The sequence below is a fragment of the Dryobates pubescens genome, chromosome 28 (genome assembly GCF_014839835.1).
Source record: "Dryobates pubescens isolate bDryPub1 chromosome 28, bDryPub1.pri, whole genome shotgun sequence".
In the NCBI taxonomy this organism is placed as follows: Eukaryota; Metazoa; Chordata; class Aves; order Piciformes; family Picidae; genus Dryobates; species Dryobates pubescens.
This window is the reverse complement of record NC_071639.1, coordinates 5,310,909-5,330,536: the sequence shown is the minus strand read 5'-3', so window position 1 is coordinate 5,330,536 and position 19,628 is coordinate 5,310,909. Positions and strand designations below refer to the sequence as shown.

At 41.0% G+C, this 19,628-nt stretch overlaps 1 protein-coding gene across 2 annotated transcripts in view; it reads left to right on the top strand.

Annotated features, from left to right (window-relative positions):
* NKAIN2 (sodium/potassium transporting ATPase interacting 2) overlaps nucleotides 1-19,628 on the top strand; it is a 575,343-nt gene that overhangs the window by 240,755 nt on the left and 314,960 nt on the right. For both annotated transcript variants that reach the window (XM_054173996.1, XM_054173995.1), the window contains exon 2: nucleotides 587-724. In XM_054173996.1, the coding sequence (XP_054029971.1) occupies nucleotides 587-724 (138 nt within the window). The remainder of the gene's footprint in view (nucleotides 1-586; nucleotides 725-19,628) is intronic.

Genomic DNA, 19,628 nt, shown 5'->3' with positions numbered 1-19,628 from the left:
TTATCACTAGAACCAGGTCAAAAAGTTGCATGCTTTTAGTTACAGGTAAAAGCCCATTGGCAAAACAGCTAGGGATAGAGGGAAGAGGAAAAGAAAATCCAAGTAGGTGAATAATGGAACTAGAGAGACAAGACTAGGCTGAAAGATGGTGTTTGTGAAGGGAAGCAAAGCAGCTGAGAGGTCATAAGCCTGCCACTTATTTTCAGCACTGATACTCTGGAACATTATAGCATTTCCTGGTGTGTATAACAAAATTATTTGTGTATATCAAAGTGATTTGTTTCTCCTCCTGTAAGCAAACCATCCTAGTGTACAGTTCAGCATCGTGGTCAAATTGCCCACATGAATATTTTAGTTAACTTGGCTATAACTCAGTAAAGTGTCCGTGAGAAATGCATCTTTCATTAAAACAAGAAGGTGAAACATTGCAAACTCTTTTTATTTTACTGCTGACTGAAGTGGTTTTGTTGCTTGATGTTTTGTTTTTAACCCAGGGCTATTATCTTGCATATGGGAAGGGGAAATGCCCTAATAGATGTTTTCTGGTCTTTTCTAATCTATTTATGCTTTTGCTTTTTAATCCTAGGTTACTGTGCTCGAGAGGCAAATATTTGACTTCCTTGGTTATCAGTGGGCACCCATCCTGGCAAATTTTATACACATTATTATAGTCATACTTGGCTTATTTGGAACCATCCAGTATAGACCTCGTTACATAACAGGAGTGAGTATCTAATTTTATTTGCTTGTATTGATGTGCACTGGGGTGGGGTGGGGTGAGGGCAATCCAAACTTTATTTCTTATAAATAGAAACCTTTTTCTTGAACTTTTTTTTCTGTAATACTTTGCTTACCATGCTTTAGAGCCATTTGCAATACTGAGGTGGTAACAAGTTACCCTAATTGGAAGTCAGTATGATCACAGACGATATGAACTTTGAAGAAGTGATGTCACTTTAAAGAATTACAACATCCTCAGAGTTACAGGGATTCAGAGCTAGGATAAATGGTAGTCATCACTTTCCCAGATACAACTGGACCTCCCCAACAGATCCATGATTCATTGTAGTTACTCATCGTTATTAATTACCATTGCTGGAGTGCCTATCCATTATGTATATCCATCCTAGAAATGAGAGTCCAAGTTGACAATGAAGTATGAGAATATGGTAAGAAATGCAGATTTGATGGCTATGAACCCAGAATTAAAGATTTAGACCTTTGTTTTTAATAACTTTTTTTTCCTCATTCAGCTACCCCTCACACACAAACTCAGGGTTGCTCTACTGTGTAGCACAATACAGTAATCCTCATTTCATACTTTGGGTTTGTTTATTTTCTTTATGGGTCTATAAACATAAACCAACAAATCTGAAAGGGGTCTTTTGTTGAAAATAGATTTGCATAACAATATTTCTATCCAATTTGACTGCTAATTTGGGTAAATTGTGTATTTTTCATAAACAGCAATCAAAAAGATTTGCCCATTCTGAACCATACTTTAAACCAAGTGAAAATAACTCCACTGAATTTATACCCACTTCTGCAAAGCCTCTTTTCCTCTTACACAAATTATGACTCAGGAGATAGAAAGGTTTTTTCTTGTACACCTGTCCTACATCCATATTGCAGGAGTGTGATGCTAACAGCACTATGTTAGGATTTCTGTCTGTTTCTCTCTCTCTCTTGTTTGCTCTATGCAGAAAATGTCTGTATAAAGCCTTTATGTATGCACACAGCTTAATATACTGCGAAAGGTGTATTATCAACACTGAAAAATATATTGCAAGCCTTTAAATATTTAGAGTGTTTCTTTCAAGTCACCACTCAGGGAGTCATGTGAATGTTATCCTTCCATTTCTAGTGTTTTGACCTGTATACAAAGCTTGAAAACGTGAATAGGAAGTTCAAGCAAGTGTCAGTTAAATAAAAAGAGTAAGAAATTCTATCCAAAGGCTATTTCAAGACACAAAACCAAGGAGAAGCATACAGTGCTTAGCTAGGCTAAACAAAATGCTTGATTTTAAAGGGCTTGTTCAACAGTACAGAAAATTAATTACCTGCTACAATGGTGAGCTCATTGTGAATGGGGAGGAATACCAGCCTTATAAATAGATACTAACATGTTTTTCCTGGATGGTATGGTTTGTGCCATGCCATCCTACTAATTTTCACACATCTCTTTTCTTAGAGCTCACCCTCTCTCTGCAGCCCATCTGGCTTTGTGGGTTTACCTCCCTGCATCTTCTCACTGAATTGGCCAGAAGCAATCTAAGATCAAATTGTTTGTCTTGCTCAGATTTGGTGACAGACAGCTAAATCTGCCACCTCTCACAGACTGCTTAGATAAGGAAACAATGATGAAACTTCATCCTTGATTTGGCTGGATCAGTGGAGGACTGCTGTGATTTTTTTTCTTTCATTTATTCTCCTCTTCTCTTTGGAGAGCATCTAAAGTCAGGATGAGGGAAATGGTACAAGTCACTAAATGGAAAGAGGAGAGCACTAAATCCTTTTATGCACTTCTACTGGGCCCAGATAGGCACCTTGGTGAAGCTTAGCAAAACTCATGTGGGTGTTATGAATTCAGAGACAACTTTGAAAGACAGTGGTCTATAAGCCTGTAAGGATGTAGCTATTAGGTCTGCAGGTGAGCGGATGTAAATGCTCAGCCTTTGATAGACTGATCCTTGCAGAATCTATCTGGTGTGAACTCTGTAGGACCTTTAATTCAGTCACATTGGTACCCCAAGTATAGCTTCTTCAATGAGACCACAATAAATTCCCTTTTTACTGGGCATGCTTCATAAAGGATATCACAAAAATGTTTTCTAGAGGTTGTGAATCATAGGTTCAAGAGAGCAGGAGGGTTTTAAGGTGAGATTTAAAGAAATGATTTAGTGACTTAGGGAGAAGAGGAAATAAGTTTTAGACAGATGGGACACCACAAGTCAAAGTGTGTCCTTGAACTCACAAGTCACAGGGACGTTTAGAAATGAGTCTGGTTTCAGGCCTTGGAAAACAGTTCAGATTACATAGGGTGCAGGAGTTATGGCAGACAAAGAGACAGTAAATTGAAGTTTAGTATCAGAGGGGTTAGTCTTAATATAGGTTCAGCAGAACATTCATTTTTATTTATAAACCTAAACTATTAACTGATAATGAGCAACTGATGCAGGAGGTGAAGCATCTGTTCTGAGGGTGGGAATGAGTGTCTTTTCAAAGATCTCTTTTCAAAAGATAGTAATTAAGTCATTCTTTGGTGAAACCAATGATGATAAAAGGACTGCTTTGTGCTGAAACAGAGAATCAGGATTTCAGTAGGAACAAAGGTTAGCCAGTGTAATGACTGAGATGTGTGTTTGTTAGCAGTGCTGTTATAGGATCCATCAATGCCTGAGAAGTAATACCAGTGAAGATTATAAAGGGCGCTGGAAAGAAGCAATGCTTCTCACCAGGATGAGGCTCTGCCTGGAGGCTCAGTTTGTCCTCATTCATTTTGCAGAGGTATTCCAGCTGTGCTGATATGTTCAGCACATATTCCTCACTCTGCTATGGATTAGTAGTCACCTGACTAATCTAGTGACCCTTCTACAATGGAGTGACTGCATCAGTAGACAAGGGAAGAGCTATGGGTGTAATCTGTGGACTTCTGTAGACTTCTGTAAGACTTTTGATAAGGTTCCTTAAGATTCTGCTCAGCAAATTGAAGTGATAGGAGTTTGACAGATGGACTTATAGATGCATAAAGAAGTGGCTGAATGGCCTCGTACAAAGATTTGTACTCAAAGGTTTCCTGTCCAACAAAAATCATTATCTTCATCAGTGACACAATAGGACTGATTGCTCCCTCAGCCAGTTTGCAGATGACACCAAGCTGGGTGGTGCAGTCAGTTTGCTGGAGGTAAGGGATGGCACTCAGAGGGACCTTGGCAGCTTTGAGGAATGGGCTCATGTACTGTACTTGGGTTGGGGCAATCCCTGGTATCAGTACAGACTGAGGGATAAATGGGTTGAGAGCCAACTTATGGCAAAGGACTTAGAGGTACTGGTGGAAGAAAAATTGGTTGTCATTTGGTAATGATGGTGTTGGGTGACAGGTTGGACTTGATGATCTCGAAGGTCTATTCTATTCTATTCACACTTGCAGCCCAAAAATCCAATGGTATCCTGGGTTGCACAAAATGAAGCATGACCAGTAGGTTGAGGGAGATGATGGTCCCCCTCTGCTCAACTCTCCTGAGACTTCCCCTGTAGTACTGGATTGAGCTGTGGGGCCCATGGTACAAGAAAGACATGGAACTGTTGAGAGAGAATCCAAAAGGAATTCTCTTGTTTCAAACCTGTAAAAGTAGGAGATTGTGCAAAGTGTTTTCTCATAATGACCTATTAATTTGACAATTCAAGTGGGATTTGGTTTTATGTGAGGCACAATTAAGCAGTAGACAACATTACTAACATTTTCCTAGGGATTAATTGATTCTGTTCCAGTATTCCTCCTCTGGAACATAATAGTAGCACCCTCAAATAAAAGTGAACATAAGAGGGACTCCTACAAACCACAATATACTAGAAGATAAGAACAAGGATCTCATTTTGACATAAAGCAAATTTGCAGCCTTCAAGAGCAAAAAGAATCTCATGAAGGATCACATTAAGCCTGGGAGAAAAGGGTAGAATATTACTGGTACATTACTTAACACATAATTGCTAATATATATTAAAAAAGAGGAGGCAATTACCTTATGTCTGAGCTTCTTGCAAGCTTCATCAGTCTGCCAAACCATTAGGCCCCAAAGAGCAGAAGTGTGTTAATCTCAGTCTTTTTAAAGCCCGGGTGTTGTCAATGGCTTCAGCACTCCTGGTGGGATTGGCTGAATGTCTGTTATGGCAGGTAACCCTGAATCTACCAGAGCTGCTTTGGAGAAGTTCAGTTGCATATTGCAATTTACTATCTTCTGTGGTCTTTAAATGCTTAAAGCAGTAAATGAAAGTGTGCAGCAGCTCATCTGTTGTACATAGCTGGATATTATCAAACCACTCTAACTGTGCCGTAGGAAACTGTAAAGCCAAGAGCGGCAGAGAACCTGTTCTACAGCCATGCTCTCAGAGCTCCTTTTTGTGGTTTTAAGCTCAAAGAGTCTCTCTATAGTCACTGATTTGGCCAGAATTTTTGGTGAGAAAACATTTCAGGAGATCTTTTTATAAGGAGATCTTGTAAGAGAAGCTGTTTTCAGTTCTTGTTTCTGATTAAGCAGTTGTTTGTAGAATCAAATGATGGAATGATTAAGGTTGGACATGACCTCTAACATCAACTCCAGCCTTCTACCCAACATCTCCAAGACCACTAGAACATGTCCTGAAGTGCCATGTCAACTTTTTTTTTTGTCTTTTTCTTTCACACCCTCAGGGATGGTGACTCCTCTTCCCTGCCTGACCACTCTTTCAGTTAAGAATGTTTTCCTAATATCCCACCTAAACCTTCCCTGACAGAACTTGATGCTGTTACCTCTTTAAGGGCAACAAAGCTGGGGAGGGGTTTGGAGCACAAGCCCTGTGAGGAGAGGCTGAGGGAGCTGGGGTTGCTTAGCCTGGAGAAGAGGAGGCTCAGGGGAGACCTTCTTGCTCTCTACAACTACCTGAAGGGAGGTTGTAGCCAGGTGGGAGCTGGTCTCTTCTCATAGGCAACCAGCACCAGAACAAGAGGACACAGTCTCAAGCTGCACCAGGGGAGGTTTAGGCTGGATGTTAGAAAGAAATTCTTCCCAGAAAGAGTGATTGGCCATTGGAATGGGCTGCTCAGGGAGGTGGTGGAGGTGTTTAGGAAGAAACTGCATGGGGTGCTCGATGCCATGGTTGAGTTGATTAGACACTGTTGGATGATAGGCTGGACTGGATCTCCAAGGTCTCTTCCTATTCTATTCTATTCTCCTGTTGTTAGTTACTTGGGAGCAGAGGCCAACACTACAACCTCTGTTCAGGTAGCTATAGAGAGCAGTAAGGTCTCCTCTCAGCCTTGTCATTTTCAGGATAAACAACTCCAGCTCCCTCAGCTTCTCCTCATAAGTCCTGTTCTCCAAATTCCTCACCAGCTTCATTGCCCTTCTCTGGACACACTCCAGCACCTCAGTGTCTTTATTATAGTAAAAAGAAAAAGATTTTTGCTGTTAACATGTTTTTAATAACTGAGTTCTTCTGAAATTCATTTACCTTACTACCCTAATCCAATTTATTTCCCACACTTGTTTCATTTAAAATAAGACAGTGTGTGCACTCAAGCTCACTACAGGAATTATTAAAAACATAGATTTTAATTCTGCATTCTTTATAATTGTTGGAAATATGTATAAACATATATATAGAGAGAGATAAGTAGGAGGATAGATAGGTAGGTAAAAATCCATGTAAGAAAGAGAAGGATGAAATTAAGTGGAATGGTGATTGTCCATTCTGGTCAGTCTGTGAAGCACAAAGGTCTTGAGGTCTATGAAGTTCGGTTCCTATCTTGGGCCTCCTCCCTGTAAAGGGTTTCGCAGGCAGTACTTTTTTCCTCCATTCTGCTACAAATCACTCAGTGCTTCACCTCAGCTATACTTACCTGGTAATTTTCTGTGCTGCAACTGAAATTTAGATGTTTGTTTATAGAAGGCACGTAGTTACCCAAACTAGTTCTGTGCTCTATGCAACTTTTCAGAGCAAATGATGGTTTAGGGACATAAGCAATAATCTTCTGCATAATCCTTTAGAGCTAAAGCTGAATAATACCATAAGTACAATTAAGTAAATAAAGACCTTGAACATTGTAGCAGCAGATTTATCTGTTGGCTGTCACAGGAGACTGTGAATCAGGATCCTGAGTCTGTTTCAGAATGTGCCATTGGCAAGATGTTTTGTTTGCTAACATGTCATTCACACACACATAATGATATTCTTCAGTTTGTTCCTTGATTCAGTAGTTTGCCATGGATAATAAGGGAGGTGAATGTTTATTCTGTAGCTCGTATCTATGCTCTTTCAATATATTCAGTTACTGAACACAATACTGTTAATATTCAACATAGATTTCTGGTCATTTTAATTGTAAATGAGGCAACACAATAGCTATATAAATAGTTATTATATCTACTTGCCTTTTAAAGAAGGGAGGCCTCTTAAATTCCCATTTCTGAGACAAATGTGTTTCAATAGAACAGAATTTACTTTCAGCTAACATCACTAATATCAGCAACAGAATGATTATTTTTATTAGCATATTCTGTCACTATATTTAATAAAATGTTTGCTGAATGAGAACCAGAAAGCCAACTGAACAAGACTGAAGTAAATCCACTTAAATATGGAAATGGTATTTGTAGGAAATATCTTTTTTTTTTTTTTTCATTGCCCATGCTGTTTCCATAGTAAAACTCTCAGAAGTTCTTGATTTCAGTCATCAGATTGAAAGTATCATGACATGATTTTAGTACTTACAAGGGAGATCAAAACGAGGAAATGTGTGACCATGGAAGTTGTACTTCCATGTTAGGTGAAAAAATCTGTTTCAGTAAAAACTTAAGTAATGGCTAAAAAGCCAGAGGTCATCAGCAATGTGGCCAAGAAGGCCAATAGCATCCTTGCCTGGATCAGGAACAGTGTGGCCAATAGGAGCAGGGAAGTCTTTCTGCCCTGTGCTCAGCACTGGTTAGGCCACACCTTGAGTCCTGTGTCCAGTTCTGGGCTCCTCAGTTTAGGAAAGATGTTGAGTTGCTGGAAGGTGTCCAGAGAAGGGCAACAAAGCTGGGGAGGGGTCTGGAGCACAGCCCTGTGAGGAGAAGCTGAGGGAGCTGGGGTTGCTTAGCCTGGAGAAGAGGAGGCTCAGGGGTGACCTTCTTGCTGTCTACAACTCCCTGAAGGGAGGTTGTAGCCAGGTGGGGGTTGGTCTCTTCTCCCAGGCAACCAGCACCAGAACAAGAGGACACAGTCTCAAGCTGTGCCAGGTGAGGTTTAGCCTGGAGGTTAGGAAGAAGTTCTACACAGAGAGAGAGAGATTGGCCATTGGAATGTGCTGCCCAAGGAGGTGGTGGAGTCACCATCATTGGAGGTGTTCAAGAAGAGACTGGATGGTGCACTTGGTGCCATGGTTTAGTTGGTTAGATGGTGTTGGGTGATAGGTTGGACTTGATGCTCTCAAAGGTCTTTTCCAACCTGGTTTATTCTATTCTAAATGTATATGTAAATATATTTGTTTATTCAAAGGCATATTTAAAATGTTATTTATTCATACACACATATATATTTAAACACTTATTTGTTTATTTACACACACTCTGGAAAAGTCTAAAGAGAGGTCTCCCAGTAAAAAGCAATGAAAGGGAATGCTGGCAGGACAATAATTTCCCCAAACAGTAGAATATTAAACATTAAGTACTGTATATTGTGCGCCTTATCCAGGAAGGACAAAAATAGCTGTTTTATTCAGGAATTGCATGTGCCTGAAGAAGTTCTTATACATGGGAAAGGAATAAGTGGAGGTACTTATCCAGCAGTTTCAGGTCTTGGTACTCTGAACACACTACCATTACATATTTATTTATTTTTATCAGAAAGATCAAAAAAGATGCAGAAAACACAAACTTTACAAGATCAAGGAGATGGTAACATCCCATAAATTGGCCATTATGGAAATCACTGTGTACACCTAAATAGAACAAGTGCTCAGTCAGGCCAAACATTAGCAAAATAGTTCCTCAATTGGTGCTCAATTTATTCTTCGGGTTGTTGATTAAGAATTAGTCACCTAGAAAGTCTGCCTTCAGCTGAAAGCAAATCAGGGGAGCTGTTTGAAAAACAGTTATGTCTGAGTTATTATTTGATAACTACAATATTAGTGGTCACTGCGCCTCAGGAAATATCAAGAAACAAACATTTATTACTAATCTTCTTCTTGGTGAACAATGGGGAATAAAATCTTGATCATAATTTAGCATCCTCAGTGACTTTCAAATTAAAAAGGACACAAAGCAAAGGAGAAACAGCACACACATATATGCCTAGTAGAGATGTTTAACTAAAATAAACCCCTCTGTGACCGCTTATAATGATGCATAGTATTATTGAAGTACTTGAATGTCCAGAGAAGGGCAAGGAGGCTGGGAAGAGGTCTTGAGCACAAGCCCTACAAGGAGAGGCTGAGGGAGCTGGGGTTTCTTAGCCTGGAGAAGAGGAGGCTCAGGGGAGACCTTCTTGCTCTCTACAACTCCCTGAATGGAGGTTGTAGCCAGGTGGGAGTTGGTCTCTTCTCCCAGGCAACCTGTGACAGAACAAGAGGACACAGTCTCAAGCTGCACCAGGGAAGGTTTAGGCTTGGGGTGAGGAGAAAGTTCTTGCCAGAAAGAGTAATTGGCCATTGGAATGTGCTGCCCAGGGAGGTGGTGGAGTCCCCATCCCTGGAGGTGTTCAAAAAGGGATTGGATGTGGCACTTGGAGCCATGTTTTAGTTAGTCATGAGGTATTAGTTAACAGGTTGGGCTTTATGATCTGAGGTCTTTTCCAACCTTATATATTCTATTGTACAGAAGGAAGAATAAGCTATGAAGAGCAAAGTGCATGGCCAAGAGTACAAAAGCAGGGGGGGTGGAGTGGGATGGAAATTACAGAATAAAAATTGAGAGCTTTAAAAATCCCTAACAAACCTCCAAAATAAGTATTGCAGAACCATCTTTGGGACACTTTGGTGAAGCTCCAGATGATGACATGAATTAAGACTATTACAGTGCTGGAGAATCTACCTCGACCCTGAATTAAGTCCAAGTTTCATTCATGGCTTGATTTTCATTATGCCAGATAAATGGATGCTAAATGAAGCACTAGTGTTTTATAGGATAGTAATTACTGCATAGGGGCCCTTACATGAAATGTTTTCCGTGCCATGAATAGCAACCTGGCTTCTCCTTAGCACTTCCCACGATAAGTATTCACTATCATGAACATTCTCTTCAAGCAGAATTTTATCCTAAATAGATGGGTTGAAAGATGCTTGTTGTTTGCCAAAGCTCACCTTCCTCACAATAGAATAGAATAAACCAGGTTGGAAAAGACCTTCAAGATCATCACGTCCAACCTATCATCCAACACCACCTAATCAACTAAACCATGCAACCAAGCATCCCATCAAGCCTCCTCCTAAGCACCTCCAATGATGGTGATTCCACCACCTCCCTGGGCAGCCCATTCCAATGGGCAATCACTCTCTCTGTGTAGAAGTTTTTCCTAACCTCCAGCCTAAACCCCACCTCGCACAGCTTGAGACTGTGTCCTCTTGTTCTGGTGCTGGTTGCCTGGGAGAAGAGACCAACCCCCTCCTGGCTACAACCTCCGTTCAGGTAGTTGTAGACAGCAATAAGGTCTCCCCTGAGCCTCCTCTTCTCCAGGCTGAGCAACCCCAGCTCCCTCAGCCTCTCCTCATAGGGCTTGTGCTCCAAACCCATCAACAACTTTGTTGTCCTTCTCTGGACATGTTCCAGCAAGTCAACATCATTCCTCAACTGAGGGGCCCAGAACTGGACACGGTACTCAAAGTGTGGTCTAACCAGGTAAGATCCATTGTCCTGGTCACTTTCTTAGCTTCCTTTTAGACCTCATCAATATTTTTTTTAAACATCTCTGTGTAGGGGAAAATAAAAAATAAGAGAGCAACTTTTTCTTTTCAAAATTCTTCGGTTGCTGGTAACAATTTGGATACCACAGAAAAGTGGAGCTTGAGATTGTTTTTATAGTCTATCCTTTCACTACTGGATGCTAACTCCATAAGAATGACCTTTGCAGACTTTGCTAACTGCTATTTTAGTGGAGAGTTTTGCTCACTTCTGGCAGATGCTGTGAGAAGTCGGTAGGGATGTAAGTAGAAGGCTGCCCTTTGGACTTTAAACAACATTTGCTGAAAGGGATTTCAATTCCCAGGGAGGTGTGCTGCTTAATAGAGTGCTTTTGTTGCTGTAGTGTTAAAAGATTAGATTTTAGTGTGTTGTGGATTTAAATGTACTTTCGTTTATGTTGAAAAAGACAAGCTCAGGAATCTGCCTTTGAAACTGATTCTAGCTTGCTATATGGTTGTGGTGGGAGTGTGAAGGGAGTTAGTGAACAGCTAGCTGGTCAGTGTCTTAGCTATAGGGGTTTGATCCTAATTCTAACTCTAATGCTTTGCACAAATAGACAACTTGGACCAAAAAAACCCAAAACTTAAATATGGTCAGATGAGCCAAAAGTAGTTTGTTCTTTATGCCTATTGGTTAGTGAATTGATGGAGTATTAAATACTGAGTTGTTGGAGTATTAAATACTGAACAGATGGAGTATTAAATACCACCTTAAAACAGGTGGCCTTCTTTTTTACCTGATAATCAGTCCAGAAAGCTTGTCTAGGCTTTGTCACTGGTGGCTTTTAGAAACATTTTGATAACTTGCAAAGGATCCCCACAGGTCTCAAATTGTTCAGCCCTGGAGATTCTGCTAAGCCTTGGGTAAACAGGTCAGAGAGTCACTGAATTCCAGCATAATAATACGTAGAGTGCATCTGTCTTGACCATGTTGAAGTACATGAAAGAAAGTAACCTACAATAAATTTCTCTGTCATTTTCTGCCATTTTTTGGCCCTTGACTTGAAAATTTTCCTGCTACTTAGAATAAAGGCCATAGACATGTTTTTGTCTTCTTTTTTTCTCATGGAACTTGTCTAAGTTTGACTACTTTCATCTGCTGCCTTCACTAGAACATATTTAGGTGTGAGGCACTGAGGTACAAAAGGATTAATCTAAAAGAAATTATGAAAAGGAAATTTCTTCTGCACTCAGAAAAACCTGACCCAGCTTCATAAAGGAAGAATATTCTTTCAAGATTAAACAGTACCCAGTCTGCCAGCTCTAGGGAAGCACAATGGGGGGAAAAAAAAACACCCAGCTGATCAGAGAACTAGTCAAGATGTAAAATGGAAATTATCCCAGTTAAGTCTCCAGTTCCTTTAAGTTTTGTACAGGATGCTACTTTTTCAGAATTCCCCCACTCTGTCAGAAAACAGAGTTCTAAAGAGGAAAAAGAACACCAGACCTCTGGAGTTTCAGTGCAGATAATTGGGTGAGAAGCTGTCAAACTCCAAGAGTCCTTTTAAACAGTAAACATTTTGAAAGCACAATAAATTCTTCTCACTTGTTTGAGCAGGCAATCCATTGGGTTCTTAGAGCAGCTGAGTCTTGAAAATTAGTTTGGGGCATTTTCAGAAAACATGGGATCATAGAATCATACAGTCATTAAGGTTGGAAAAGACCTCTGAGATCATTAAGTCCAACTGTCAGTGAGGGAGCTTTTCATACAAATTGACAAGCAAAATAGGATACAATACACGCTGGACAAGACTCAAGGACAGAGGTTATAAATTCATAGATTCATAGAATGTTTTGGGTTGGAAGGGCCCTTAAAGGTCTTGTTCTAAACTCCCTGGCACTGTCAGGTTGACCTTCCACTAGGCCAGGCTGCTCAAGGCCACATCCAGCCCGACTTTGAACACCTCCAGGGAGAGAACATCCATGACCTCCCTGGGCAGCCTGTTCCAGTGTCTCACCACCCTCACTGTGAAGAATTTCTTCCTAATACCTAATTTAAAACTACCCTCCTCAAGCTTCAATCCATTCCCTCTTCTCCTAGTTCAGCAACAGTTCTGCTTGGAATTTTGTGTTCTTTTACATTGAGATGGATATCCCTTAATTCTTAATGTTTTTTTCAAGTTTTCCACTCTAACAGGATTCTTTTAAAGATACTTAGCTAATACTGTTTTAAAAGCACTATAGGTATGTTGAGTATTAAAAGATGAAAGATTATAATTTGCATCATATAATGAAGCACAGCATTGATTTCCAGGAAACTTTATGCAGAACCTATTCAGTGTGTGAAGCTGCCTGATATTTTTAATTTTAATCCTTAATTATTATTTTCACAGCAGATTTAACCAGTGGTAGAATTCAGCTACGTTCATCCTTTCCTAATGCTTTTATCTCCTTTCAGTGAATCATATGCATAGTTAAAAAGTAGCCATTCAAAATGTCTCTTCCCCCCCACTGATTTCCCCCAGAAAAGGCAGAGAGTTTTCCAGGGAGTCTCCACTAAGGACTACAGTTCCATGCAGCACTGCTAAATAACACATAGCAAATACAGTGTTTTCTTTTCATTCAAACTAGAGAGCTCACTAGCAGAAGCGCTGGAAAGATGCCAAACCCGTGAAGTTCCTTTACGTTTTATTTTCTCTTTCTTTAGAGTAGATCTTCTGTTTTCTCCCTGTAATGATGAGTGGGTTTTATTCTACTTTTTTTTTTTTTGTGGGGTTTTTGTGGTGGTCTTTTTTTTTTCTTCTTGGGAACTAGCAACCCTTTCTGTTCAAATGATGTCTAATTGGCAGTTTGTAGTTGAAATGCTATAAAAAGCATGGAAAATGAACGATTTAACTGAGGATGTCTTTAACAGATACTCAAAGGAAGAGATTAGAGAGAAAATCCATGGGTTTTGTTACTGTTACCTAAATTGCAGTTGAAAGCATTAAAATTCTCTCAAATACCCAATAGCTCTGGCCAGCTAGAGATAATTAAAAATCAAGCAAGGATAAGGTAATGTTTCCACTGCTCTGAGGTGACCTCTGCAGTTCAGTTCAAAATAGTTCTCTTTATCTAAAGTAATCACATTTGCTTTTATTTCCCATAGTTATTCCTAAAGCTGTTACTATGGATTTCCACATTATTTAATATTTTTTTTCTAGCTGACATACATTACTACTGACATTCACTTGTCTAAGAGGCTATAGCTCTGCCTTCTTATCTTGTACATATTTACAGCACCCATTTATGGAGTATCTGTCTACCTCTGAACTTCTAAGGCCTCTGTCCTTGGGTCACACTAGGGAGGTACTACATCCACTGCTTTACAAATGGAGAACTGAAACACCAAAAAGCACACATATCCTCAGTGCCAGAGGAAAGGCTGTGACAGATCAACATGGGAATCCATTTTTCTCAAGTTACTAGCCAGAGATTTTGCCCCCTGCAAATACAGAGATGCCCCAAACTCTGGAATTTCTAGGAAGAAAGATTGGGATCACAGCTGCTTAACAAAGTGAAATACTTCTGTGAAGCAGGGGGGGGGGGGGGGGGGGGGTGTAAAAAAATCATAGTCTTTGGACAATATCTCACCAGGGAAAAGCCTGCTCATGCCTCAAGCTGTCTTTGAGATAATTCCTTTGTCAGACTCAGTGTCTATTATGAGGGTGGCTGGGACCTGTAGTTTCTTTCCTTCCAGGAAGAGATGAAAATATTTTAATTAACAGCTTGCACCATAATGAGATAAGCATTAGAAAAGAATAAAGAAACATTGCTTCTAGTCCAAACTACCTGTCCAAATCTCACATTCCACTGCCTCTTATTGCAGCAGGCTGCTGGTCCAGAAGCGCTCTTGAGTAGTTACCTAACAATGGTGCTGCTGCTGTTTCTTTCTCTCCTCTTCCATCTCCATCTCTACTTTTGTTTTTGTCTTCCTCTGTTCTCTTCGCTTTCATTCGGCCACTAATCTCTACACATGTGTTTAGAATGGCATGTAGCTAAAATGAAACTGTCCATTTTAAATTCAGTGAGGTCTGGACAGCAGTAGTACTTACCAATATGTTGAACTGAACCCTGGTTCTTCATTTTGGCCAGCTGATGAAGATTCAAGCCATCTCAGCCATTCAAGTGAAGCTGACTTCAGTCATAGTCATTTTATATCTCTGCACAGGATGACCTACCCGTGCCTGGAATCTGTCCTTATCTTTTTTTTTTCCCCCAGTCTTTTTTAGGCAATGTGACTGATTCTCTTCTTTTATGAGCTTCATTGTTACCCTGAGGTTATGCTTCAGGAAAGGTGCATTGAAAATCACACGGAGCTGTACCATCCTATTCAGTTGCAAATCGCCATTTCCAGTTTTGAGAGGAGATGGAGATGAGCTTCTTCAGTCACATTCCAAACGTGACTTTCCTGCTGAAAAAGAACCTATATAAAAATAATTCCATAAGTCTCTTTGTCACAAATCTCCATTTCACCACCTCAGAGATGGTTCTTGCTTCCTGCCTGTACTTTCTTTTTCAGTTTTTAATGTTGCCATTATGATTTGCATACTGAAGCCCCATAAGAAAAGGGACACACTGCACCGTTCAACCTTTGCCTGTTGCATGACCACTGAAGATGCATTTTCTGAGTGACACTGAAAGGCCTGAAAATTGAGTGCAGCTGTAAAATTCACTCTTAAATATGCTCCAAAGTTTCCATTGATCCTTATTTCTGTAACTTAATTGTCAAGGGCACTATTTACAGATTGTTTTTATGGGCTGTTGTGTATTTTGGGGTATAGAAGTTAACGCTACACACATTTGTTTTGGATAAACTGAAGTAGAGTAATAAATACATGGGTGCCCAGAGAGCTTGTGGAGTCACCTCTGGGGGCTTTGAAAACCCTCCTTGCTGAAATCCTATGTGGTCTGCCCTAGGTGAACCTGTTTTGGCAGGGGGTTTGGATTAGATGATCTTCAGATGTCTCTTCCAACCCCTACCATTCTGTGATTCTGTGGCGGTGGAATCGTTTCTTTCAACTGATCTAGTCTAGATCTAAAGTCATCTTTAAAGTGTTTCTGTTGTGTATAAACCCCCATATGCTAGGCTTAGCCTGTGGCATGGGGCACTCTTTGTATTTCAACCTAATTATGCACCTACCTGAACGTGTTTGAAACTGTATGTTGAAGCAAGTGTGTCGCTGGCTTTACTTACGAGTTCAGTTTTAATGACTCACCACTTCTGCCTTCTTTGAAACAACAATCTTCTGTCTGTCTTTAGTCTTGTTGAAATACAAGACTGAAGACTAAAGAAATGGTTTCAAAATGGTTTTGGTGGTCTAAATGGTACAAAGGGTCTAGCTTCTACACCACCTACTGTGTTTGTGGTGAATGGTGTCCCATCCAGCTGGCAGCCAGTCATTAGTGGTGTTCCCCAGGGATCAGTGTTGGGCCCCATGCTCTTTCATATCTTTATCGATGATCTGTGTGAGGGTGTTGAGTCCATCATCAATAAGTTTGCAGATGACACCAAGGTGGGGGCAGGAGTTGATCTGTTAGAGGGTAGGAGAGCTCTGCAGAGGCACCTCTGCAGATGGGCAGAGTCCAAGGGCATGAGATTGAACACATGTAAGTGCTGGGTTCTACACATTGGCCACAACAACCCTATGCAGTGCTACAGGCTGGGGACAGAGTGGCTGGAGAGCAGCCAGGCAGAAAGGGACCCAGGGGTACTGGTTGATAGTAGGCTAAACAGGAGCCAGCAGTGTGCCCAGGCAGCAAAGAAGACCAGTGGCATCCTGGCCTGTATCAGGAACAGTGTGGCCAGCAGGAGCAGGGAAATCATTCTGCCCTGTACTCATCACTGGTGAGGCTGCATTTTGAGTCCTGTATCCAGTTCTGGGCCCCTCAGTTCAGGAAAGATGTTGAGTTGCTGGAACATGTCCAGAGAAGGACAAGAAAGCTGGGGAGGGGTCTGGAGCACAGCCCTGTGAGGAGAGACTGAGGGAGCTGGGGTTGCTTAGCCTGGAGAAGAGGAGGCTCTGGGGAGACCTTATTGCTATCTATAACTACCTGAAGGGAGGTTGTAGCCAGGTGGGGTTTGGTCTCTTCTCCCAGGCAACCAGCACCAGAACAAGAGGACACAGTCTCAAGCTGTGCCTGGTGAGGTTTAGCCTGGAGGTTAGGAAGAAGTTCTACACAGAGAGAGAGAGATTGGCCATTGGAATGTGCTGCCCAAGGAGGTGGTAGAGTCACCATCCCTGGAGGTGTTCAGGAAGAGACTGGATGGGGTGCTTGGCGCCATGGTTTAGTTGGTTAGATGGTGTTGGATGATAGGCTGGACTTGATCTCAAAGGTCTTTTCCAACCTGGTTTATTCTATTCTATTTTGTTCCATTCTATCCTACTATGCTATTCAAGCCAATTTCAGATTTTGTCTTGATGTTCTATGTTCTGTAACAAATTTGCATCCAGCTTCTCTCTGAAGAGATCTACCCTTGTAATAAATTTAATTACTAGCAATATTAGTGTTTTTACTTGTATGTCTTAGGTTGATTGACAGGGCTTTGCCCTCATGGAGATGTGATTGTTAAACTCACATAAGTATAGACAGGGTGTGAATAAGCAGCCTTTTGTGATATGTCTCTGTTTCTATGATACGTTGTTCTTTCTGTGTCAGACGTGTCTTTGAGACGACTTTATTGACACTGCCTTTAGCCATTCAATAATTGGGTTCTAGCATAAGTGATTCTAAAAACATCCAGTTTTATTTATGGCCACAAAAAACCTCAAAGTGAGCTCTAGTCAGCTGCCTACATTTCATTTCAGACCACAAATAACCAAATCTTCATGTATTTTTCAGGGACCTAACCCTGATATTTAGGTTTCTTTGAAGCACTGCAAAGGAGTTTAGATGTCCTACAGAAACTCAAGAACCAATATTGTACTTTAGAAGATGCAATCTCTAATCAAAGTGCAAAAATGTGTAGCGTCAAAGAAAGGAAAATGGAACCAAAAACCAGGCTACTCTAAACTGTCAGGCAGAGAAGAGAAAAATAAGAATCCACATGTTGTTGACTAAAGAGCCTCAAAAGAGCTGACCTAACAAAAGGAATGCAGAGTACAGAGTACATGCCTGGAAACAAACAATTCAACTCTGGAGAATTTAGTGATAAAAACACGGTAGCTGGGCTGCTGGTTAAGGAAAAAATGTTGATATATGAACACTGCACATATTTGTTTTGGTTTCAACTCTAAAGACTGATGTGAAAAACAGCATGGAATAGAGTTATTCCATTAAGTTGGAGGTTATAATAAGATAAATAACATGACTCTGTCCAGTTCTGGGCCCCTCAATTGATGAAGGACATTTTGAGACTCTTGAACATGTCCAGAGAAGGGCAACGAGGCTGGGGAGGGGCCTTGAGCACAAGCCCTGTGAGGAGAGGCTGAGGGAGCTGGAGTTGTTTAGCCTGGAGAAGAGGAGGCTCAGGGGTGACCTTATTGCTCTCTACAACTACCTGAAGGGAGGTTGTAGCCAGGTGGGGGTTGGTCTCTTCTCCCAGGCAACCTCTGACAGAACAAGAGGGCACAGTCTCAAGCTGTGCCAGGGGAGGTTTAGGCTGGAGGTGAGGAGAAAGTTCTTCCCAGCAAGAGTTGTTAGCCATTGGAATGGGCTGCCTGGGGAGGTGGTGGATTTGCCATCCCTGGAGGTGTTCAAGAGGAAATTGGATGTGGCACTTGGTGCCATGGTTTAGTAGTCATGAGGTCTGCGGTGACAGGTTGGACTTGATGATCTTTGAGGTCTTTTCCAATCTTATTGATTCTATGATTCTGAGACTGCAATGTCTGCCTGACTGCATTCAAGTCCCTTTTGGACTTCAAGATAAAATCTATGTCAGATAAAATAAGAACTAACAAAAATTGCGTGGTGCTGAGGGACATTGTTTAGCACCAGACTTGGTAGAGTTAAATAATGGTTGGACTCAATGAGCATAAAGGTCTTTGCCAATCAAAATGATTCTGTGATTCTGAAATGGTCTTGCAGTGGAGTAAATAAGTTTTTATCCTTATATGCTGTGATTCAAGCTTCACTGCACTTAAGAGATATGACTACATACTAGGAAGATTCCAGTACAAACCTTATTGCTGTGTCTGCTCTGGCAGGGGGGTTGGACTAGATGATCTCCAGAAGTCTCTTCCAACCCCTAGCATCCTTTTCTGTAGGAGCTACACATCTGATGAAGCCAGGGTAGCTTTGTGTATGTTCATGCATGACAGTGACTGGAGATTTTCAATACAATATTGCCTTCCCCATATGACTAGGCTTGATTCCTCTGGTGGGAGAGAAGAGAGGACACTCAGATTAATCCCTTTCTGCCATCTGGGAAACAGAGATGCCAAGTGCATGCTGGCAATATTGAAGTCAATGGGGATTTTTTTTATTGTCTGCTGAAGGGTTGATTTTTTCTCTCTGTGACACCAGAATGCTCCTGAGCTCCAGCTGGCACAAACACCCTTGCTCTGCTAGTGCCAGGTATCCACATTCTCCTGGCCATCACTCAGAGGCTGTGTAGACATCCTGGCAATCCAGTCACTGCTCTGCACACTCTGACAAGGTTATCAAGCAACTCACCTTTCAAAAGAAGAGGAGAGATATTCCATATCTGATTTTGTTGGCTATAAAATGGGACAGACAAAAACTTTGCAACAATGTAAAGCACAGAGCAACCGACTGAAAACTTGTGCTGAATAAAATAATTGGGGGAGCAGTAAACAGTTCCTAAGTTCTTAAAAAGCATTCAAGTGATCTTCAGCAAAGAGAAGCTAAATTCATCAAAGGTATTTACACTGTAGGCAAATTAAAATGCTGGGAAAAAAATTCTAGCTAATAGATTTTGCAGTGGGGTTTATGTGTAAGTGGTACCTCGTCAAGTAGGAGAGAAAGGAATAAAATCAGAACAAGCAGATTACAAAAACCTTGGTAGAGGTGAAGAGGCACAAGCTCAGCAATTTGTGTGGTATTTACTGTGAGG